A 24,610-nucleotide genomic window follows, 5' to 3' on the forward strand; every position below is an offset into this window, starting at 1 on the left:
TTACAACTTGGTTTCTGGGCTGATTGCCAACCCTTGTCGGATTTTGTTTAATCTCTGTAATTCACAGCAGGCTGATAAGGACATTTATGGTTAAAGCCTGCATTTTGAAAGGGGTCTGTTTGTATTAAACGGAGATTTGGAGCTGTGTGAGTGCTACACTTCTTGAGACCCGTAGCTGGGGCAGAACAGGTCAACAGCATGGGCTTTGTGCAGCAAATTGTGGCAGGGGTGAAATCTACTTACCTTCCCTACCAGTTCGGAAGTGCACACGGCACGCTTGCGTGCTCGCTCTGTTCGCACATCACATGCACGCACGGACCTTCTGCGCATGCGCAAACCCTTCTGCACATGCGCAGAGGGTAAAAAACAGGTTACTTCCTGGTTAAAACTAGGAAGTAACGACGACCAGGCGGATGGGCGGAGCCTTGTTTTGCTATCGCTACCTGTTCGGCTGAACCGGTCCAAACCGGTAGTATTTCACCTCTGAATTGTGGACCGTGTTCCACACACAGTACTCACAACTGGGGATTAGGAGTGCAACGTGCGCTCTTAAAATCTCTGTATCTCCCCTAAAATCTTTTGGCTGTTTACTATTGGGAGCACTGTTTCAAAAGGTGTGTTCAGTACACTGCCTGCTCGGTCTAATTCACGCTGAAGATACAGCCATTACAGAAGTGTCGCCATTCTGACATTCACCCGCCCCACTATCATGTGATCGCACTTCAGGTGCTGGGCAACATGGCCACATTTATGGACATTTGCAGCAGTGGTGAAATCCAAATTTTTTTACTACCGGTTCTGTGGGTGTGGCTTGGTGGGGATAGTGTGGCTTGCTGGGTATGGCAGGGGAAGGATACTGCAAAATCTCCATTCCCACCCCACTCCAGGGGAAGGATACTGCAAAATCCCCATTCCCGCCCCACTCCTGGGGGAAGGATATTGCAAAATCTCTATTCCCACCCCACTCTGGGGCCAGCCAGAGGTGGTATTTGCCGGTTCTCTGAACTGCTCAAAATTTCCACTACCGGTTCTCCGAATTACTCAAAATTTCTGCTACCGGTTTCTCCAGAACCTGTCAGAACCTGCTGGATTTCACCCCTGATTTGCAGTGTCCCATGATTGCATTTTATGCTTTTCCATCCTTCTGGTTTTCAGCAAAACTGCACCCATAGTGAATAATGGGTTTGCACTTATGATGACCAGGCATTCACGTTTACAACTGCCACCAAAAAAAAAAAAAAAAAAAAATCATAATTTTTTCACAACTATGCGCGAGCTGCACTGGTTACCGGTGGCCCTTCGGATCCGCTTCAAGGTGCTGGTCTTGACCTATAAAGCCCTACATGGCATGGGCCCGGGGTACTTGCAGGACCACCTCCTACCGGCCTCCCACCACTCAGTGTGGTCACATAGGACTGCCCTCCTCTGGGTGCCATCGGCCAGACAATGTTGGCTGGTGGCCGCCAGGATGAGGGCGTTCTCGGTGGCCGCACCAACCCTCTGGAATGAATTACCCACTGGGCTTCGGATGGCCCCCGACCTCCGTGCTTTCCGCGCCGAACTGAAGACATGGCTTTTTCAGCAAATTCCCTGATCTGTTATGAGATTTTAGTTGTTGGGGTTTTTACATTTGGATGTTTTTAGTTTTATTTATTGTTATATGTTTTTTATCCTGTGAGCCGCCCCGAGTCCTACGGGAGAAGGGCGGCATAGAAATCTAAGAAATAAAATAAATAATAAATAAATAAATAAACTATCATGTCATATGACCATAATGAGTAGGCTCCATTATGGTTGTAAGTTGAGGACTATCTGTAACAACACTGCCCCAAGAAATTCAGTTCATGGCAGTCAGACCTTTTCGTAACATTACCTGAATCACTTGCTGATCCATGGTCATTAATCATAGTTGGGAGGCCAGGGATGGGCTGGGATGAAAGGTACCAGACAGCATGGAGGACATCAGTAGCATGAGTTCTGTTATGATCTGTTAAGAGAGAGAGGTTTGTTGCATTTGAGAGTGGATTTGGGGGGTAACAGCACCATCTACTGGCCACAGATGAAAATGTGGATTTATTCCTGGTTCCCACCTTTGAGAACCAGTCAAATGATATTCATAGCAATGTTAAAATTCCTCTATGGCATTCTAACATTGGGATGCTCTGTTGTATTGATTGACACCAAAACTCTGTCCCATTCAGTAGAGTTTGGCAAACATTTATTGATTAGAACATTCAGGGGGGAAAAAAAATCCCATTCTTGAATTGTGGCTTTATTTATTAGTATTTTCTCTCATATATATATGGGGAAAAATACTAATAAAGCCACAGTTCAGTGTGTGTATGTGTGTGTGTATTACTGGATTTGCTGTTTTACTCACTTTTAATTATTTTGTTTTCTTGTTATGCTCTTATGAAACATATATTGACAGATAAATTGATTATGCGACTTTCAAGGATTTTAGTTAAAAGTTCAAATAAAAGGTGCTTTTAAAAAAAATCACAGCCTCCATCTGCTACCAGATTTTTAGAAGATAGGTGAAGACTTTCTTATTCAGGAAAGTAAGTTTTCACTGATGAATTACAAAAATGCCCCTCTTTCTAATTGGATTATTTAAAAATGTGATTGCACTATGCATTGTACAGATTTCGTTTTAATAATAGCCAACGGTTTTATTTTTTTAAAAAATATGCTTGGAAGTAATCTTCTGTGGACTTTGAAGGAAAACAAGTGTGGGCTATGATTAAAAAAAATAATAAGAGAAATGGAAAATAAGAGAATCAGCAAGGTATGCTATCGTACTTACAAGGTATCTCTCGATATCCACATTCTAAGGCATGGAAATAGTTCATAAACTCTGGTATAGGGATTTTGAAAGTTTCAAAGAGACCCATGTCCTCAAAGAGCCTATAGGATACCTGGAAAACAAAATAAAGGAAAGGAAAAGGAACCATCATTCTTAGAACTTGGGGTTGGCTATCCTTGATAGGTCAATCTAGAACTTCAGATTATCATCATCAACATCATTTAACAACCCCATAATACCTTGCGGGGTGGAGTCTGGGCAATTGAATGGAGCTAGCAGAGTGTTTTAATGGCCAGATGCCTTTCCTGTCACCAATGCAGAGTTTTGTTCAGCAGATATATTCTCAGTGTGCCCAGAGAGAGAAAAATCTGCCTCTACCTAGGATCGAACTCACAGCCTCCTGATTGTGAGGCGAGAGCTCTACCTCTAGGCCACTGCACCACTCCTAGATCTTCAGACTAACTCCAAGTTTAAATCAGCTGTAGGAGATGGCCAGGCTGAGCCGGATGGAGGGATCAAGTATATCATCAGTCTTGAGTCCCTTCGCACCAACAAGAAATCTAAGACCAGCCCATCTTGAATGGACTCTTATCTACCATCAATTTTCTTTCATCGTTAGTAGCTCAGTAGTTAGTAGTTCAAAAACTTGTAGAGAGTGTTAGCATGCAATAAACCTGTAGTCACTTAAAACTCCCTTGCTTCCCAATTTCTTGCGTCTGACACAAGCCTTTGCTCCATTTAGGAATAGTATTTGCTCTGTGTTCTATCTATAAAAGTTCTGGTGGAAACTTTGTTCAATTTAGGGAAGACAAACAATTGATGCTTGCAATTATATATGCACAGTCCATACCTCGACTTACAGCCATTTGTCTGGCAAGTTTTCAAAGTTACAGTGGCACTGAAAAAAAGGGACTCACAATGAGTCCTCACTCTTACAACGATCACAGCATCCATTCATTATCACCTACAGTATTCAAAATTTGGGTGCTTGGCAACCGGCACGGTTGAAGTGTCCTGGAATCACGTAATCGCCATTTGTGACCTTCCCAGCCAGCTTCCAACGATCAACATCAATGGCGGAAGCTAGATTCACTTAATGACTGCATAGGTCACTTAACAACTGCAGGGATACTCTTAACCACCATGGCATAAAAAAAAAAAGTTTGTAAAATTGGATGTGACTCGCTTAACAACTGCCTTGCTCATCAATGAAAATTCTGGGCCCAATTGCGGTTGTTAAGTTTAGGACTCCCTCTGGGCAGAACCATACCAGTTTGGGTTCTAGGCTTACCCCCCGATGGAATAAATAAAAGATGGTTCACAGCAGTGGTGGGTTCCTCCCAGTTCGGTCCGGTTCGGCCGAGCCAGTAGCGGTGACGATATGATGTCACCGAACCGGTTCTCCCCCCCCGCCCTCCCCCCCACGTTATTCTTACCTTTTCTTTGGTCCCACCCCCAATCTATTGCTGCCTCCTGAGTCCCAGCTGATGACTAGAGGGAAAAAAACTGTTTAAACTCTTGCCGAGGGGCTTCAAAGGGCCGCCTTACAGCTGATCAGTGTTAAAAGCAAACAAATGAGTCGGGTCATAAGTGCGAGGACTGGTCGTAAGTGCGAGGACCTTCCTGAAATGACTCTGACCAGCTAGCCACGCCTACCTAGTCACATGACCTCCAAGCCACACCCACAAAATAAGCCACGCTCACAGAACCAGTAGTAAAAAAATTTAGAACCCACCCCTGGTTCACAGATAAATTTAACAGATTTAAATAATTTAAAACAATTGAACAGATAAAAACGGTTTCAAGGCCATAGCTCCCTTGCTATAGTTGGCCAGAGACAAACTGTACAGGTAGTCCTCGAATTACAACAGTTTATTTAGTGACCATTCAAAGGTACAACGGCACTGAAAAAAGTGACTTATGACCATTTTTCCACACTTATGACCATTGCAGCGTCTCCTGCAATGGCCGTGCCATTGACATTTAGATGCTTGACAACTGACTCACATTTACGACAGTTGCCGTGTCCCAGGGTTATGTGATCCTCTTTTGCGACCTTCTGAAAAGGACAGCCAATGGGGAAGCCCGATTCACTTAACAACCGTATTCCTAATTTATTGGTTCACTTAACAAATGTGGCGAGAAAAGTCATGAAATGGAGGCAAACTCGCCTAACAAATTTCTCACTTAACAACATAAATTTTGGGCCCAATGGTGGTCGTAAGTTGAGGACTACCTGTACGAAACCTTATGTCTGGGCTTTGTTTTGGGACGATATACAGTAACGCACAAACCTTGTTTTGTGGTTTGTAAAATGGGCTTGATAACAGGATGGACAACTTGTGACTGCAAGTGGTCCACAAATCTTAAACTAACTTGTCTCTCTTGAGAGGTCCAGAATCTTATTCATTTATATCCCGCTTTTATTATTTTTACAAATAACTGAAGGCAGCGAACATATCCAACACATCTTCCTCCTCCTATCTTCCCTATAACAACAACAACCCTGTGAGGAGGCTTGGGCTGGGACAGTGTGACTGGCTCATGGTCATCCAGCTGGCTTTTGTGGCTAAGGTGGGACTTGAACTCGCGGTCCCTTGCTTTCTAGCCTGGTGCCTTAACCACTAGACCAAACTGCCTCTCACTCTCTCTGAGGATCTTGCAGCTTGTACTTTCCTACCCGAGATCTCATCTGGAATATAAATGTCCCACCAGGTTTGATGATTGCGTGATTTTTGAACTATTATTGGATCAAATAAGGGATCATGAGCCACGGTGGCACAGTGGTTAGAGTGCAGTACTGCAGGCTACTTCTGCTGACTGCCGGCTGCCTGCAGTTTGGCAGTTCGAATCTCACCAGGCTCAAGGCTGACTCAGCCTTCCATCCTTCCGAGTTCGGTAAAATGAGGACCCAGATTGTTGGGGGCAATAGGCTGACTCTGTAAACCGCTTAGAGAGGGCTGTAAAGCACTATGAAGTGTTATATACCGTATTTTTCAGAGTATAAGACGCACCTACCTTTTTTGGTGAGGAAAACTAGAAAAAGAAATCTGCCTCTGCCTCCCAGCAATTTTGCCTCGTTGCAGCAAACAGTAAATAGCCTGCTTTACTTTCATTTTCGTTGATTGATTAGCACAAGATTAGCACAAGAAAAAAAAAAATCTGCTCCCAGCAATTTACCTCCTTGCAGCAAGCAGCAGACGCCCACGCAAAACAGCTGAGAGTCGGGAGGCTGATCCAATCAACTTGTGCTAATTAGGCTGTGCTGAAGCTGAAACAAGCTGTTTCTTCTTGCTGCTTGCTGCAAGGAGGTAAACTTCTGGGAGGTAGAGGCCAAAGGGTGGGGGCCAGTGTGTGGGTGGGGCTACATTCGGTGTATAAGACGCCCCTAAATTTTCACCCCCTTTTAGGGGGTGGAAAAGTGCTTCTTATACGGTAAGTCTAAGTGCAATTGCTATTGCTATCAGCTGCAGCACACCAAATATTGCTGATGGGCTGCAGCTGATGCCCACGATCTGATTTCTTGATTAAGGTTGTTGGCTTCCTCCGGGTCAAGCAAATTTCCTAGGGAACTAAGCCGAACAAATCACCCACCTGTCATTACCAAGTTCGTATCTGCAGGCTACCACCTAGTAGCCTCATTCTAGTTGACTTTCCTAGAATCTGGAAACCCGCTGGCCGAGAAGCTGCTATTTTCTCTTGTTTTGCGAAAAGGTGCAGTGAAATTTAACTTTATTTTTAAACGGAAGTCTGGCTTTAATCTTTCTAGTGGCAGCCTTCCATTCTATCCCCTCTTTTTCTCGGCGAAACTTGTTATATCCCTCCAGGGGCATTATTAGGCTAACAGTAAGTGAAAATTAAGGCATTATCTAAGCACACAGCTTGTCATCAAGCAGAACGAAGCTTCCTACTCACCATTTTTGCATGAAAAAAGAAAATTCTTTTTGCACATTGGCCTGTGCTAGAGCCAAAGGTTTCCCGTGGTAGTGCGTGGGCTATTTTCTTTTCAAAACCAATTCGAAACCACCGTTTTAGAAGGAGCCTAATAGCGCCTTTTCCGACTAACACATTTTAGTTGGAAATTTTTTTATCACCTTTGAATAAAATGTGTCGGTTAGAAAAGGTGCTTATCTCATTCCTCATTTCTGCTACCATAAACTGGCAAGTCTCTTCTTCTCCAGTGTTAATAACCTCTATAGCACCGGTCATCAAAATTTTGGTGGTCCCCAGAAAAATTATTTGCATTTTTTTATATTGCACTAAATCAGGGGTCCTCAAACTATGGCCTCTGGGCTAGATATGTGCAATGAACATTTGTACTGCTGCAGAGAGTCTCTCTCTTCGGGGTCTTTTTGTGTGAGTTGGAGGGGGGCATAAATTCCGACTTGGGGTCTACTTTAGCCTCCTGGTGTGGGGCTTTGGCCGAAAGCTGGAGGGAAGCGCTGCTGGTGGTGAAGAGCCAAAGGACCTTGTTCCAGTGGGACTGCATTACGGCCTGGAACTGGCTGACCAACTCAGCCCACTGAGCCTCCAGGGGCCGGTACCTGGCCTTGCACTCCCGCAGGTCTTCCCTCTGCTTGGAAAGCCTATGCTCGTAGTCCTGAGTGAGGTCTTCTGCTGAGCCTCCTTCTCGGTCAGATCCAATTTGAACTGAGCTGTTTTGCCAACTCTTTTTTCATGGTGGCTGTTTAGCTCCAGCACCTACTTCCTGTTGGGGTCCTAAGGAGCCCGGGCGGGCAGGTGAAGAGTAGCGAGTAGAGGCTGGCAAGGCGCCCCTCAATGTGAGTGACATCGAGTTGGCCATGCCCATCCAGTCACATGATCACCTTGCCACGCCCACCCAGCTGGTCATTAGGCAGATCATATTAGTGGTCTGTGGGATTTAAAATTATGGATTTAGTGGTCCCTGAGATTCGAAAGGTTGGTGACCCCTGCTCTATAGCTTTCTTTACAAAATATATTTTGTTTCTCAAAATCCTTCTACAAGGCCCGGATGTACTTCTTGGCGTTTGGTAACCTTGAATCGGCTAGGTCTATTTTTTCCTTCCTGGCATATAGCAATAGAAATTTAGCACCTGAGTTCGTAACCTATGACTCAGCTAGGATTTTAAGCATGGCTTCTCAGAGGAGCCACACTGGCTGGGTTCGTACAAATCAGAAAGCCGTAATATTTGATTCCCACATAACGCTAGAACAGAAAGAAATACATCTTTGCATTCGAATAGCTCTGGAATGGAATCGGGATTAGAACTCGAGAAGGATGCATTAGAAAAAGCAGAACTCTGAGGTAACTCTTCTAGAACATCCAATTTCTTACCTGGCTTAAAATCCGACCCCATCTCTTGCCGATTTTGTCTACCAAATCAAAGATTGGGAAATTCCAATTGTTTAGTTGCTCCATTAGTGGGTCCAAATTGTCCATTATTAGAGGCCTGGGGGCAAGGATAGGTTTTTCCTGTAACAGATAACCAATAAACACATCCCAAATGTTAAAAAAACAACAACAACAGAGTCCCTAGGGAGTTGGGCGGCATAGAAATGCGACAAATAAATAAATAAATAAACAAACAAACAAACAAAACAAACAAACAAACAAACAACAACCCTGTACAAAATGTAGGATTCTTTGGACTTTTCAGTGTCCTTATTCCAAAGCTTCCATCTTGGGTTAGAGGTATCCAAGGAGGTATATATGCAAGATTTAGGAAAGTTGTCAACCTCTTCCAATCAATTAGATAAACACTTCCTAATCAGTGTCCCAAGCTGTTAAGATATTTTAATAGCAAACCAGATGGGGGAAATTGAAATGAAATGAATTTCAACTAATGGGAAAAGCAACCTTTACAAAAAAAAAAAAAAAGAGAGAACCAAAAGAATGTTGATCCAGCTCTCGAAGATTTTCAAGGTAACCATTTCCTGAGCAGGCTAAACTCAGAAGATTCCTAGTTCTAAACTGGTTTTCCTTACATATGAAACTGGAAAGTATGGTATAATCTCAGTTTACAAAGCAAGAATTGAAAGCAACAGCTGATTTGACAGAGGCAATATCAAGCTTCTTGATATTACCTCTGGGTAACAGAATAACCGAGTTGGAAGTTACCTTGCAAGTCTTCTAGTCCAACCCTTTGCTTAGACAGGAAGTCTTATATCCGTGATGGCGAATCTATGGCACGCGTGTCACAGGTGGCACATGGAGCCATGTCTGTGAGCACACGAGCGTTGCCCTAGCTCAGCTCCAGCGTGCATGCTCGCGCCGGCCAGCTGATTTTCGGGCCTTCCGGGCCCACCGGAAGTCAGGGAATGGGTCGTTTCCAGTTTTTTTTGGGGGGGGGGCTGTTTTTGCCCTCCCCATGCTCTAAGAAAGCCTCTGGAGTCTGGGGAGAGTGAAAAACGGGCCTTTCGGTCCCACTGGAAGTCAGGAAATGAGTTGTTTCCGGCCTCTGGAGGGCCTGGGTGTGTGTGTGTGGAGGCATTGAATTATGGGTGTGGCTACATGCTTAACCCACTGTTAATTCCCCAAAGATTTTCAACATATACTGTAGTTCTTTGATGTCAGTGTCTTGTCCTTTGAATTTTTTGAGCAGACACTAAGTTGGCTCCACAAAAGAAGACAATTCATTAGGAAAGGGGAAAACTTGTAAAAAAGAGAACCACAAAAACCAAATTGCCCAAAGGAACTTGGGCAATTTTGGGCTCCACCCAACAGATCCAGGTAGAAAAGGAGAAGACCTGGTAGGATTTGAGAGGACTTTGAGAGGTCAGGTAAACAGAAGATGTTTTGGCCTTGTAGAGTGCTGTTGGAACACAATCTGCAGAGGAATTCTTTGTGCATAAGTTGGGCAAAACCAAGAAGTTTTGCGTAGTTATAAAGAAAAAAAAACCAGTAGCTGGCAGGACCACCCTGGAGTAAGAGTTATTGCTGCTTGGCAGGGGATGTTACTGTTGTTATTCTGAATTCAAACTGGGTTGGAAAGTGGATGGTTGAGAGCAGTGGCAAATTCCAAATTTTTTAACTACTGGTTCTGTGGGCGTGGCTTGGTGGGCGTGGCAGGGGAAGGATACTGCAAAATCTCCATTCCTGCCCCACTCCAGGGGAAGGATACTGCAAAATCTCCATTCCCACCCCATTCTGAGGCCAGCCAGAGGTGGTATTTGCCGGTCCTCCGAACTGCTCAAAATTTCCGCTACCGGTTCTCCAGAACCTGTCAGAACCTGCTGGATTTCACCCCTGATTGAGAGACAAACTCTCTATTTTGAATTCCTAAGTTCCCTTGGGAATGCTGCAGACCTTCAGTATGGCCTCCAGAAATCTCCCAATTCTCCAAATAATCACCTTCAATGCGAAAATGAAAAATTATGACATGTTGGAGAAGACAGGGAGCAACAGTACATTTCAAATATCAAAAGATTTATAATCAAAGCATCCTTCTCTGAAGGCAGTACAAGGTGGGGGGGGGGGGTTTGAGCTTCATATGAATTGTTCTAACCTTCTCAAATTCTTCTCATGTTCTTCTCATTGAAGCGTTCTAAGCTTCAGGCTCTTTTAGATTGGCCATTTTTGGGTAAGGGGGGAATAGCTGTTTTGAACTCAAAATTGAGTTTTTGTTATGTATACATTCCAAATGTTTTGCTGACCATGATGAATGAATATTCAAACATATATTTAATGCATAACGTAGCTAGGTATAGTCTGACAGACAGTCTTCAGCAGGGGTGAAATCTAAAATTTGTTACTACCGGTTCTGTGGGCATGGCTTGGTGGGGGGGGGGTTAATGTGACTGGGTGGGCGTGGCCAACTTTTTTTTTTTTTTACTTTTAAAAGCATTTTTTCTACAACCTTAAGTGGTTGCAGGAAAAAATGCTTTTAGAAGCCTCTGACGATCAAGCAACTCAGGTGGGATCGCCGGAGGCTTTTAAAAGCATTTCCCCCCCCACCTACAACCTCTTCGGACGAAGAAGTTGCAGAAAAAAATGCTTTTAAAAATTAAAAAAAACAGCCCCTGATGATCACGCGGCTCAGCTGGGCATGGAGGGTGGACGCAGGGATTTTCGCTACCGGTTTTCCAAATCACCGATTTGGACAATCCGGTCCGAACTGGGAACATTTTACCCTGGTCTTCAGGCTCCAGAAGATGATTGGAGGTTCAAATAATAAGGAATTCATTTTAGATCTATTTCAAGGGATGTCTATGGAGATTCTCAGTCATCCAGATCATAGTTGTTCCAAAGGTGCTTTTACAAGAGGCAAATGGACTTCCTTTGTTTTTCCTTGACGACGTTTCGCTTCTCATCTAAGAAGCTTCTTAAGTTCTTCTATTTCAAGGGATCATCAGGAATTGACCCCAAAGAAAAATTCATTGCTAGAGCTGTGCACCATTAATATCACAATGTCAATTGTCATCTTTACAGAGTTGATAGAATTATAATTGACCCATTTTGCCATCTTTGGTAGCCATGCATAATTAGTGGTTGAAAACAACAACAACAATGAAAATCCACATTTTCTATACTGAATCATGTTTGTGGATGATTGTCTATGTTTCCTATCAGTTACTGCCATGTACAAAATTGATTCAAATTTGGTTGCTGGCTGTTAAGTTTGTTATTGCAAAACCCTGGAAAGTTAAAATTCATTTCCCACCAGACTGATGGCCTTTGAAAATGTCACTTTGTCATCCATCACAGCTGTGGCTGAAAAACTGACACAGAAATGAGCTTTGAAAAACTTATAACAGAGGCCATTTTCTTCCAATCTGGTCCCTATTAATGAGTTGCATTAAACATATTTTTCCTAATAGATTATCTGTGTCTAAACAAGTATCGTCCTGGACAGAAATATTGAGTACAGATGTTTATTATGTTTGTTCTTGTCTTGAATTAAAAGGAATTTTTATTCTTCCTTCTTCCCTTCGGATGTTTCTGTTTTTGACATTGGCTTATTCATCTTGGGTGGAAAAATATATGGGGAATGTTGGGATTTTGGAGTTCACGAAGTTTAGTCTTGCAAATATTTCATTATCAAAGTAGGTGGCACACGGCAGTGGGAGCATTTGACTTTGTGCATGGGGCAGTTTGACCTACCAATCTTCATCAGAATAGTTATAGTGCCTGTGTGCCTGTTTCTGATTAGTCTACTGGCTCAGTTGGCTGCGTTGTTTCATCTTAGATTGTTGGGTTGGGTTTTTTTTCTCCCCTTATATATGTGTTGACTGTTGGATGTGGGATAAGAAAGATGTGCCTCAGGCTATTCCTTCTTCAGCTTTTGTTTACTTGAAGTAATTTATAGACAGGGTTCACGGCAAAGGCAGGTTGCTAATCAAACGTTTGCAAGGAGAAAACCAAGTCTAGTGAACACAAAGTTCCTAACCTTATTTAGTTTTTGAATCCTGCAATTCAAAAGATAAACAATCAATATATACTTTCAAAACCGTCACCTGGGATTCTTGCACCCTTCCTGGGAGTTCATTAGCGATGCGCTAAATGTGGATATTTATAAGCTTAATTTAGGCCACCTGGGGATTCTTGAGCAATTGTTCACAACTATTTCAAATTACTCCCATCTTTCAAACTATTTTTCTCCCGTTTTGACAGTTGGTTTTTTATGGCTGTTGCTTAGAACGTTTCTTTTGGTCTTTATTTCTAACTCTTGCAGACCACAATATCCCATAATATGCTGGCAGTTTACAGTGCGAAAACAATAAAACACAGTAAGAATAAATAAAGCAATTGAAACTGGTTAGACATTAATCCCCATAGGTACCCAATCCCAATGCCTATCTATGTATCTCTGCAATGGTACCAATCTAAATAGCTAACTGGAATAGAAAACCCATCTATGTCTTAATTTTATGCTATACTTTGACTAAGGTAAAAGGTAAAGGTTCCCCTCACACATATGTGCTAGTCGTTCCTGACTCTAGGGGGCGATGCTCATCTCCGTTTCAAAGCCGAAGAGCCAGCGCTGTCCAAAGACGTCTCCGTGGTCATGTGGCCGGCATGACTAAATGCCAGAGGCGCACAGAACGCTGTTACCTTCCCACCAAAGGTGGTCCCTATTTTTCTACTTGCATTTTTTACGTGCTTTCGAACTGCTAGGTTGGCAGAAGCTGGGACAAGTAATGGGAGCTCACCCTGTTACGCGGCACTAGGGATTCGAACCGCTGAACTGCCGACCTTTCGATCGACAAGCTCAGCGTCTTAGCCACTGAGCCACCACGTCCCTATACTTTGACTAAGTATAGTCAAAAACTAAGATGGCTGCCTATAAAATGGCCGGCGCCTGGCCTGATGGTATCCTGTCCCTTTAAAGCAGCGTGGGCAACTATTGCCCCTTTACGACCTGAAGTAGACTTCAACTCCCAGAATTCCTGAGCTAGCATGGTCCACAGATTGTAAGGGGACCATAGTTACTCGCCCTTCAAGACCTCTCTAGCCAGTACAGCGACTGGTAGCTACAAAAGCTGAAAAGAGAGGCAGCTAGGGATAGTTGTGTTGGAATGGTGTTGGTGTGGGAGTGAGAGCGAGATGGAAGGTGATTTGCGGTAATTTATTGAAATAAAGCCTGAAGCATCCTAAAACTAATAGAAAGAGGTACTATTCTCAAGCAGTGGAACTCATAAGAAGAAGTGATGGAGGAGCAGTATTAGGAGCTGTAGTAGAACTGGGGAAGAATGGAGTAGTGAGGAGTAAGTATCTACTGCCATAGGTTGCCATCACAGGCCTAGGGTCATTACATTCCCATAAATGGACGAAGTCCAACCCCTCATAAATTCTATTAATGCTGACCATTACTTGACTAGATTACTGCGTATAGGCATGAGCAATAGATCAACTTAACTGGAACTTAAATGTGTAGTCCTGATCCTTCGTGCCTGACAACAAGCCTTGATCCTTACCTGCAGGATCATCTCCTGCCATCCTCCCATCGTCCGGTGCGCTGACACAGAGCGGGCCTCCTCAGCGTGCCGTCAGCCAGACAATGTCGGATGGCGGCCCCCGGGGGGAGAGCGTTCTCTGTGGGAGCGCCGACCCTCTGGAATGGGCTGCCCACCGGCCTCAGGACAGCCCCTGACCTCCTCTCCTTCCGCCGCGAATTGAAGACGTGGCTTTTTCACCAAATGGGCTGAATCCGTAGGGGTGATTTTTAATAATTTTAATCAAATTTTTAATTAATTTTAACTAATTTTAAATTGACTTTGATGTTTATGTAATTTTTTTGTTCCTTTTTGTAAGCCGCCCTGAGTCCTTCGGGAGAAGGGCGGCATATCAATTACATAAATAAATAAAATAAATAAATAAATAAATCAGCAGAGAACTTCAAGGAGCACAGCCAGGAAGCTGTCATCATATGAAACTTGTTTATATCTTTTGATAAAGATTGTGTAGCTCCGTATCATCTCCTACAACGGCAAGGAGAACAAACCTGAACACTTGATTATTTAGAAATGGTTTATTCTACACCAACTAGTGAGTTGGTTTTGAGGGTTTAGCGACGCATTTTCCTTTCTTTCTTTTAACCAGATGTCCGCGAATGGAATTTCGAAATTGACTGTAAGCATGCGGCATACAAATATGATAAACACAGAACATGTGTTGAAACCCCAGCTTTACAAACAAAACAAAAACAAAAACAATGGGCTTAATTTTTACAAATGCTGATTTCAAGACTACACAGCCTGTTCTGGTTAAGAGATTTTCTTAGAAGGCATAAGCTTTCATAAGCTCAGATGCATGGAGTTGCTGAACTGGATTGGGGGGTGGGGGGAATGGAGGGGAAAACTGGTTGGTTGTGCAGATGCAGGTTATACGTGAGTCAAATTATTGTATCATATCAATTGTAATATGTTAAAAACCTATTGTGTTTGTTGAGGCTTCTGGAAAATCTGAAACTTTTTCAGCAGTCTCTCATTCAACTCCGCTGCTTAAGTTAAAATCATAAGGTTGGAAGTGACCTCACTCCTCAAGGCAGGAGTCTTATACCATCCCAGTCCGGAATGGGACTTTTCGGCTCCTACCTTTGGCCGCGCCTGCTTCTCCGCCAAGCTTCCGCCTCGGGGCATTCACCGCTAGCTTTTATTTATTTATTTATTTATTTGTTTGTTTGTTCAACTTGTATGCTGCCTTTCTCCGAAGACTCAAGGCGGCTTACAATGCATTTAAAAACCATATATAAAAACATTAAAAATTAAAACATTAAAAACAATTAAAACCCATTCACACCATTCATGGCCGGATCTCGCCAGATCGCAACAGCGAGATCAACGGCCCTAGGCCTGCCGGAAAAGCCAGGTCTTCACCGCTTTTCGGAAGGCCAATAGGGTCCGGATCTCAGGAGGTAACTGATTCCAGAGAACTGGGGCAGCCACAGAGAAGGCCCTCCCCCGCGGGCCCTCCATCCCCACCCTAGCTTAATTTTTATCCGTGCACCTTGGAGTGGGTGGTATCTTAATTAGGGCTTATTTTGGGGGTAGGGCTTATATTGGGCACACCAAGCTAGGACTTACTTTCGGGGTAGTTCATATTTTTGGGGAAACATTGTACTTTGTTCTTGTTTCGACTCCTGAAGTCAAACTTGCATACCAGACTCTTTTTAATTTTTGGCTACCATGGGCTAAAACAACTCTCCTCTTCCAATGTCTACATCTCCTTCTAAACATTCTCAGGTACATTAGTGAGGTCTTGTTACATTCAACATTTGAATGGGATACCTCCACAGGCAGCAAAGGATGCAAAATGACAGTCTCTGGGGCAAACGTCCTGCAGGGCGGGCCCACCTGGGCCTGCTCCTTGGCACAAGGTGTCTCGTCTTCATTCTGCACAATGTCACTGCTGTCGCTGTTATTCGTCTCATAGTCGGAGGTGGCCTGCGCAGGATCATCTAAAAGGAAAACCCAACTGCCGGTTACTGCTGTTAGGACCCAACTCTCTTTCTGATCTGACCTAGGCTTCCTTAGAAAACATAAAGCACAATCTTAATCCCGGCAAACCTCTTTTATTCATACGGCTGTGAATTATTGTCATTCACAGTCCGAAAGCTTCAGAAACAGTCTTTCAGGGGAATGTTTATAAACACCCACCTTATCTCCCTTGGAATGTTCCCAGAGAACTATTTGCCAAATGCAGGGCAAGGCCAAACTTAGCACAGAGTCGAACAGAACTTTCCAAAACTTGAACCGACCAGATGAACTAATTGCTTCCTGCAAAAGCTCACGTCCCGTTCGCTCCTCTTTTATGTCTTTATGGAAGGGGCTAATCATCTCCAAGCCTGACTCCCAAGTCAACCCTGTTTTCTTAATTGTTCTTGTCTTCTGGCAGCTCTGCACATGCACACACTGGGAACAGGCTCCCGCTGTTTTTCTGCCTCGCTGATGTCAGACTCCGGAGGCAGCAAATAACTACCAGATGGCCTTGGCCCCCTCTCTGCCTCTGACTCAGAGCCCTCGTCCGAGCCTTCCCCAGACTCCAGGACTGGCCCATGTTCCTCCCCAACCTCCTCACTGTCCGAATCTGCTGCCAGCTCTCCTGGCCGTTGGCGGGCCACAACACTTTCCTTGAACCAACCAAAGCAGATCCCCTCAGCAATTCCAAATCAACAAATAGCAGAGTTCCATCTTGTCCCAAGCTCGGTCTTCAGGTACAGTAGATGCCTACTTACCTGTCCTGTTCAAAGTATGTGCGGCCCCGTCATTCCTATCTAACATTCCTTCTCTGGGGTCTGTTTGGCTGTACGGCCTGCCACAACTGGAAAACAGAAGGTACGACAGAAATTCGGTCAAACAGTGGACAAGCAGCAAATGGATAGAAGATGATCTATTATGAGAAGTAACTGATGTAATTGCACATTCCTTTTCCTGGTTCCTACATGAAAACAGATTGCTTGATTGATGCTCACTCGAAGAGCAGAGCTGGGTCCATGGATGTATTTCTTCCCACCACTGGGGGAGAGGCTGGTCATTCTACACACCCATAAATCTGTTCTCATGTCCTCATTAGCCCGTATTATTTTTTTTCCAAAAGAAATATGTAGAAAACCACATCGTTTTTTCCCCCCACACACATAATTTCCCTAACATCTGGATTTTGTACCCATTTACGGTATCTCTGTTGGCAAACAATCCCGTCTAACGTACACACCAATGTGAGACTGTTCCTAGTGCACGCAGTTTTGAATGCTACTTTTAGACTGAAAGGATATTGCAAAATTGAGAATCTGCATGAACCAAAGGATAATTGTTCCAATCTGCCTCTTTAGAATGAATTAAATCAGATTACTTCAAAACGTGGAGCAAACGGATTTCCCCCCCCCCCCCACTCCTGGTATGCAACACATAATTGATATATAACAGAGGTGGAAAACAGTTTTACAGTTAGGGGCCACACTTAAAAAAAAAAAGAAAACACTTGGCGTCCAGGGATTGTAGAGGATGTGGTGGTAATAAAAAAGCAATTTATATACACTCTCACACCCACGCACAAGTACACGGAGCTGTTGATGGAGAAGCAAGGCAAAAGAAAGAAAGAGTGAAAAGCGAAGGAGAGAGACAAAATTGTTCTAGAAGGGAAAACAAGTCCTTGAATCACAAAGAATAGTTTCATTATGAAACCCACCAGCAGGAAAACAGTCGACACCATTTTTTGTGGCCTGAACGTGAGATAAGACTCATTTGATTGCACTAGTACAGGGGTATCAAACTCAAGGCCCATGGGCCAAATCTGACCTGTGGGGTGCTTAGATCTGACCCGCACGGCCGCCCTGGAAATGGCGAAGGACTGGCCCACGATGCCTCACACAGCTCTCCCGAGCTACATTTTGGTTGGCAGAGGATTGCAGGAGGCCGCTGCAGCCGAAAATGGAGCTTGCAGGGGCTGCACGGAGTCCTCCCGAGCTCCGTTTTGGCTGCAAAGAGATGTAAGAGGCAGTCGCAGAGCTGAAAATGGGGCTCAGGAGCAGTGGTGAAATCCATTTTTTTTTTATTACCGGTTCTATGGGCGTGGCTTGGTGGGTGTGGTGTGGCTTGGTGGGCATAGCAGGGGAAGGATACTGCAAAATCTCCATTCCCTCCCCACTCCTGGGGGAAGGATATTGCAAAATTTCATTCCCACCTCACTCCAGGGGAAGGATACTGCAAAATCTCCATTCCCACCTCACTCCAGGGGAAGGATACTGCAAAATCTCCATTTCCACTCCACTCCGGGGGAAGGATACTGCAAAATCTCCATTGATTTTGAGTGGGGAGGGAATGGAGATTTTGCAGTATCCTTCCCCCAGGAGTGGGGTGGGAATGGAGATTTTGCAGTATCCTTCCCCAGGAGTGGGGAGGGAATGGAGATTCCCTTCCCCTGCCATGCCCACCAAGCCACACCACACCAACCGAGCCATGCCCACAGAACCGGTAGTAAAACAAATTTGGATTTCACCACTGATTAAGGTGCTAAAAGATGCTTTTCTCTTTTGTTCTTTAAGCCTAAGTTTAACCATTTTTATTTTCTTTACACCTTGTGCCTGCCAAATGTTAGTATCTATAGCTGTGTGGAGGTGTCTGACTTTGGAAAAAAAAATCACCCCAGGATTAGGGGCCCAAGGCAAACTATAATTTATATTGTTCACTCTGATAAATTCATAAATTCAATGACCAAATGAAACCTTCAGGTTTTGCAGGAGTATAAACAGTGGCCAAGATTTACCTCAGCAGGAATCACTAGAAAGCGAGCAATAACGCCTTCAGCTGTTTTCACAGCACTATCAGGGAGATCAGAGTGGGAAAGGATTTCTAATTTAATGTAATAACGTGGCCTCAGGAAGTTCTTATTTTCCTACAAAAGCCATCCTCTGATGATCATCCAAGGCTCCTTGACTGGCGAAAGTAGAATAAAACAGGCTAAGGGGTGAGAAGCGACATAAAAGAGAAGAAACAGTGACTTTAAAAAAAAGGGACGTCAACCTTTTGGGGCACAAGAAATCACAGGTTTTATTTTGCTGGCTACGGTATTTATAAATTGGCTTCTTAGAACCTCAAGAGGCCATAGCAATATCGCTGGAGTGGGATTTCAGATTTTTGGGGGTTGGCGGGGGTTCAGCCGAGGCCGGAGATCGTTAAGTTCTTATTTTGCCAAGTGCGTTTTCATAAGAAAATGAAAATATGGGCTGCCAAACGAGCCCAGATGACAGCAACCTGATCTTAGGAGGCTCCGAAGGAATGGGAAGGGAGCAGGCCAGATCAGCTCTGGTTTTTTTAGAAAGCTTCACAAATTGCAAAAGTGTGGTGCAAGAGAGATGACTCCGCGATGTCAATTCTCTGATTAATAAAACGGTCTGTAAAACCAATTCCGAGTGTCAGCGTCGGTTGGCTCGCTCACGTCTGAACTGTCCCCTGGAAACCATCTTCTGTGAGTTCATAATTTAAATTCATTTCATCTTAAGTGCTCAGCATGTTGTAAGATGTCACAGCTCTGACCTACTTTCCCATCGGACTTACACAAGAGCGGGGGAAAAAATGGAAAAATGGATGAATTTCGCCTTTCATGCAACTTGCTTGGGAGAGAGAGATACAGAAATAGTCCTCAATTTATGACCGTTTAATGACAGTTCGAAGTTAGGGCAGCCTCAGACTTGTAAGTGATGAGCTTTGCACCACCCTCAGGGACACATGAATGCAATGCAGGTGCTTGGCAACCAGTTTGCATTTATGATGGTATATAGCAGTGTTGCTCAACCTTGGAAGCTTGAAGATGGGTGGACTTCAACTCCCAGAATCCCCCAGCTTCCAAAGTTGAGAAACACTGGTTTACAGCATCTTGTGGTCATGTGACCACAATTCCTGATCTTCCTTGATGGCTTCCGACCAACAAACTGGGGACTTTTTCCACTAAAAGAAATCCTGGCCCAATTGTAATTGTAAGTCAAGGACTTACAGGTATTCTTCAACTTATGACCACAATTGGAGGCCAACATTTATGTTGCCAAGTGAAAAAAATTCGCTAAGTGAATTTGGCCCCGTGTTACAACTTTTCTGGCCACGTTGGTTAAGTGAGTCACTGCAGCTGCTAAATGAGTAACATGGTTGTTAAGTGAATCGAGCTTCCCCTATTGACTTTGCTTGTCAGACGGTCCCAAAAAGGGATCACGTGACCCTGGGACGCTGTGACTGTCATAAATACGAGTCAGTTGCCAAGTGTCTGGATTTTGATCACGTGACCATGGGGGATGCTGCAATGGTCATAAGTATGAAAAACGGTCATAACTCATGTTTTTCAGTGCCTTTCCAACTTCGAATGGTCACTACGCAAACTGTCGTGAGTCGAGGATACCTGTACTGGTAGCCCTTCAATGCTCCCTAAGAAGCTGAGAAGGTAGAATTCAAATCTGGATGTACTTAAAGGAGAGCAAATAATTTATTGATGGATTGTGTTTTCTTCCTAATGCTGGCAGTAATTTAGTTCCAAGAAATCAAAATGCGGAATATAATTTGGTACAGAAAGCCAAGAATTTGATCCGGGAGGACAGCCCAGATGACTTACAGTCATATGGCAGTTTTCCAAATAATGGCATGGAACACAATCCAAGTTTTGGGTAGAAATTGCTTATTACAATAGGAAACATGCTGGGCAACATGATTAGATTGTGCAGAGATTCTGAATCTTAGTTGTGAAATCCAGCTGGGTGACTTTGGGCCAATCACCAGGAGACGGTGAGTTCTAGTGCCGCCTTAGGCATGAAAGCCACCTGGGTGACTTTGGGCCAATCACCAGGAGACGGTGAGTTCTAGTGCCGCCTTAGGCATGAAAGCCACCTGGGTGACTTTGGGCCAATCACCAGGAGACGGTGAGTTCTAGTGCCGCCTTAGGCATGAAAGCCACCTGGGTGACTTTGGGCCAATCACCAGGAGACGGTGAGTTCTAGTGCCGCCTTAGGCATGAAAGCCACCTGGGTGACTTTGGGCCAATCACCAGGAGACGGTGAGTTCTAGTGCCGCCTTAGGCATGAAAGCCACCTGGGTGACTTTGGGCCAATCACCAGGAGACGGTGAGTTCTAGTCCCGCCTTAGGCATGAAAGTCACCTGGGTGACTTTGGGCCAATCACCAGGAGACGGTGAGTTCTAGTCCCGCCTTAGGCATGAAAGCCACCTGGGTGACTTTGGGCCAATCACCAGGAGACGGTGAGTTCTAGTGCCGCCTTAGGCATGAAAGCCACCTGGGTGACTTTGGGCCAATCACCAGGAGACGGTGAGTTCTAGTGCCGCCTTAGGCATAAAAGCCACCTGGGTGACTTTGGGCCAATCACCAGGAGACGGTGAGTTCTAGTGCCGCCTTAGGCATGAAAGCCACCTGGGTGACTTTGGGCCAATCACCAGGAGACGGTGAGTTCTAGTGCCGCCTTAGGCATGAAAGCCACCTGGGTGACTTTGGGCCAATCACCAGGAGACGGTGAGTTCTAGTGCCGCTTTAGGCATGAAAGCCACCTGGGTGACTTTGGGCCAATCACCAGGAGACGGTGAGTTCTAGTCCCGCCTTAGGCATGAAAGTCACCTGGGTGACTTTGGGCCAATCACCAGGAGACGGTGAGTTCTAGTGCCGCCTTAGGCATGAAAGCCACCTGGGTGACTTTGGGCCAATCACCAGGAGACGGTGAGTTCTAGTCCCGCCTTAGGCATGAAAGCCACCTGGGTGACTTTGGGCCAATCACCAGGTGACGGTGAGTTCTAATCCCGCCTTAGGGATGAAATCCAGCTGGATGACTTTGCACCAGTCACCCTCTCTCAGCCCGATCCACCTCACAGGGTTGTTATTGTGAGGCAAATAAAACGAGAAAGGCATGTTGGATATATGTGCCACCTTGAGTTATTTGTAAACATAATAAAGAGAGATATCGGTTCAACCTATTCTTCCTCTAATCCAAGGACCGCGTGCTTCAAAAAGGAAATATTTCACGTAAGTGAACGACAGAATGACATTACTAAAACAGAGAGGCGATTTGGGGTTCATTTGTCCCCAGAGAGAGGGCAGGATAATATGCTATTAGGTATGCTAACAGTGTTCATGGATTAAAGCATTCAGTTCTTTTTCATCGCACAAAAGGATTAGTGGGAAAATTATACCGCTTCACCACTTGGTTAATTAATTAGGTTGATGTCCTTTCTTTTTCCTCTCCTCCTCTCTGAAGTTGAGAAGTGAGCTAGGATTCCCTGGCATGACAATTAACTAGGATTCTTTGGCGTGGAAAAACATACTGTAAATCCTTCCTTCCATCCCAAATTTAATTTTCAATACAGCTCGGTTTAGAAGACCTCCCATTGGAGCCCCTTACAGGGACTTTTGAACCCGGATCTAACCCAAAACTGACAGCGCCTCCAACAATTGATCAAAGTTTTTTTTCAAATACTTTGGTTTTATTGGTTTGTCGGTTGAATTTATTTTTCCCTGGATCGCAGCCTTCCACATACCGAACTCAAGGAATAAAGGACATGACCTAAATCAATTTCATTGGGAAATGAGATGACTCTCTGGAAGGATCACCTGACTGAATCCATTCCACCACATATTTCATTTCCACAAAGTCAATTTAGGGGAAATGAAGACAAGATGTGAGCTATCTCGAAGCCCTGTGCATCTGCCAAGAACAATTCCAAGTGTCTGAACTCAACTATCACTTGGTTACTCTACAGCAGCATCGCGCAGTGATTTACATGCCACGCCCTTATTTTCCCTACTTCTGAAAAATAAGAATTATTCAGAAACCATCAGGGGCCACCACAATGCCACCTGCTAAAAGAGCTCAGTTTACACTTTCTTCCTGTAGCCTCTAAAAGCTTGAATAGAGGCCCAGGAATCTTCGGAAGTGGTTAAAGAAATAGTATTTTTAGAACCGGGATGGGCAATTCATTTTCCCAAGGAGCAGAGGAAAAACTGGTCCTGTTGTGGAGAGCCAACCAATAGGGCTGTGACCTAGGCTTCCCCCAAAAGCACGAAGCAGAATCCTGGTCCTGACCAAACCCCTTTTATTAAACAAACAGTGAATTCCTCTCATTCACCTTCAGCAAAGTCTTTCAAGGGAGAATTTACAGTCACAGACCTTCTCTGGCTTGGAGAGCTGCCAGGCCGATATCTTCAAAACTTGGCAAAGAGTCTCGGAGAGTCACAAACCAATTAGGCGAACTAATTGTCTCCTGCAAACTCCACTCCCCTTTCGCTCCTCTTTTATTTCCTCTGGGAGGGGTCATTCATCGTCCACCTGTGGCCTTACTCCCAAGTCGACCCTTGTTCTTTAGCTGTTCCCTTCGTCTGGCAACTCTGCGCATGCGCACACTGGGAACAGGCTCCAGCTGTTTGTCTGCCTCACTGATGTCTGACTCTGAAGGCAGCTGATAACTGTCAGATGGCCCTGGCCCCCTCTCTGCCTCCGACGCAGAGCCCTCATCAGAGCCTTCCCCAGACTCCAGGACTGGCCCATGTTCCTCCCCAACCTCTTCACTGTCCGAATTTGCTGCCAGCTCTGCTGGCAGGCCACAACAGCATAGGCAAGTGTGCGTGCATGCACACACACACACACACACACACACACACACACACACACACACGTCAATTGGGGGTAGGGGGGAAGCAGTCACTTCAAAATAAAAGCAACCCACATCTGCTGGACAGGGACAGGCAAAGAGCTGGAAGTAAAATGTCCAGGTCTTTTTTAAGAATGACTGGACAGCAGTAGCTTGTATTTACAAAATAAAATAAAATTAATTAAAATTAATAAAATAAATTAAAATAAAAAGTAGAAAAATGAATTAAAATAAAAAGTAGAAAAATAAATTAAAATATAAAATTAAAATTAATAAAATTAAAAATGAAATGAAATAAAATAAATGGAAAATGGGGGTCTCGGACTCTCAGGAGAGAAAAGTGACACACGGCTGCTGCAAATAGAGCAGCTGAACCAATCACAGTGGAACAAACCCTGCTCCATCATTCTTTTTCACTGTTCTCTACAACTACTGGCAGCTGCTGATGGATAAGAATTAAAGTTGAACGCTTTTGGAAAGTTTTACTTCCTGCTTCCTTAGGAGAGCAGGATATCTCCCCCCCCCGCCCCGTGAAATTAATATTGGAAGACACCGTTCTCATCCAGCTGTTAACAGCTGGTTTCTACTGCTGTTTTTTATTTGCTGTGAACCTGTCTTACATACAATTATACTTGGGTCTTTCTTTAACCTGTCTTTAAAATCAATTATACTTGGGTCTCAGGTATAGGTTAGTTCTATCATGTGCACCTCAAGCTGTGAATTAAATCAAATGTAGACTCTTCTGCAGCTGAACTATATGTTTGTCCACATGGAGAGCCAGCTGGATGGAGTGTTGAAGGTGCTGGCCTGGAAACCAGGAGACTGGAAGTTCTAGCCCTCACTTAAACATGAAAGCCAGCTGGCTGATTTTGGGCCAGCCACCTTTTTTCAGTCCAATCCACCTTGAAGGCTTGTTGTTGTGGGGAAAGGGAGGAGGAGGTAGGAGTTATTAGGTATATTTGCCATCTTGAGTTATATATAAAAAAGATGGAATGACAATGATGACAATGTCCTTCCCCCCAATTTTGCATTGTAGAAGATGCTGGATTTCAAATCTTGGAATTTCCAAACTATTGGGCATCTAGTTAGCTGACAGCCAGTTTGGACTAGAGATTAAGGCACAAGGCTAGAAACTGGGAGATGGTGAGTTCTAGTCCCGCCTTAGGCATGAAAGCTTGCTGGGTGACTTTAGACCAGTCACCAGGAGACAGTGAGTTCTAGTCCCATCTTAGGCATGAAACCCAACTTGGTGA

General features: G+C 44.3%; 1 protein-coding gene across 2 annotated transcripts in view; it reads right to left on the minus strand.

The window, feature by feature from the left end:
• The window catches only part of PDE3A (phosphodiesterase 3A), a 305,739-nt gene that overhangs the window by 13,947 nt on the left and 267,182 nt on the right, over positions 1-24,610 (minus strand). For both annotated transcript variants that reach the window (XM_060689573.2, XM_060689565.2), the window contains 5 exons: positions 16,462-16,547; positions 15,515-15,684; positions 8,124-8,261; positions 2,807-2,918; positions 1,874-1,987 (listed from right to left, as the gene is read on the minus strand). In XM_060689573.2, the coding sequence (XP_060545556.2) occupies positions 1,874-1,987; positions 2,807-2,918; positions 8,124-8,261; positions 15,515-15,684; positions 16,462-16,547 (620 nt within the window). The remainder of the gene's footprint in view (positions 1-1,873; positions 1,988-2,806; positions 2,919-8,123; positions 8,262-15,514; positions 15,685-16,461; positions 16,548-24,610) is intronic.

This window comes from Pantherophis guttatus, chromosome 7, assembly GCF_059756535.1.
Source record: "Pantherophis guttatus breed Tessera chromosome 7, ASM5975653v1, whole genome shotgun sequence".
NCBI classification, from domain to species: Eukaryota; Metazoa; Chordata; class Lepidosauria; order Squamata; family Colubridae; genus Pantherophis; species Pantherophis guttatus.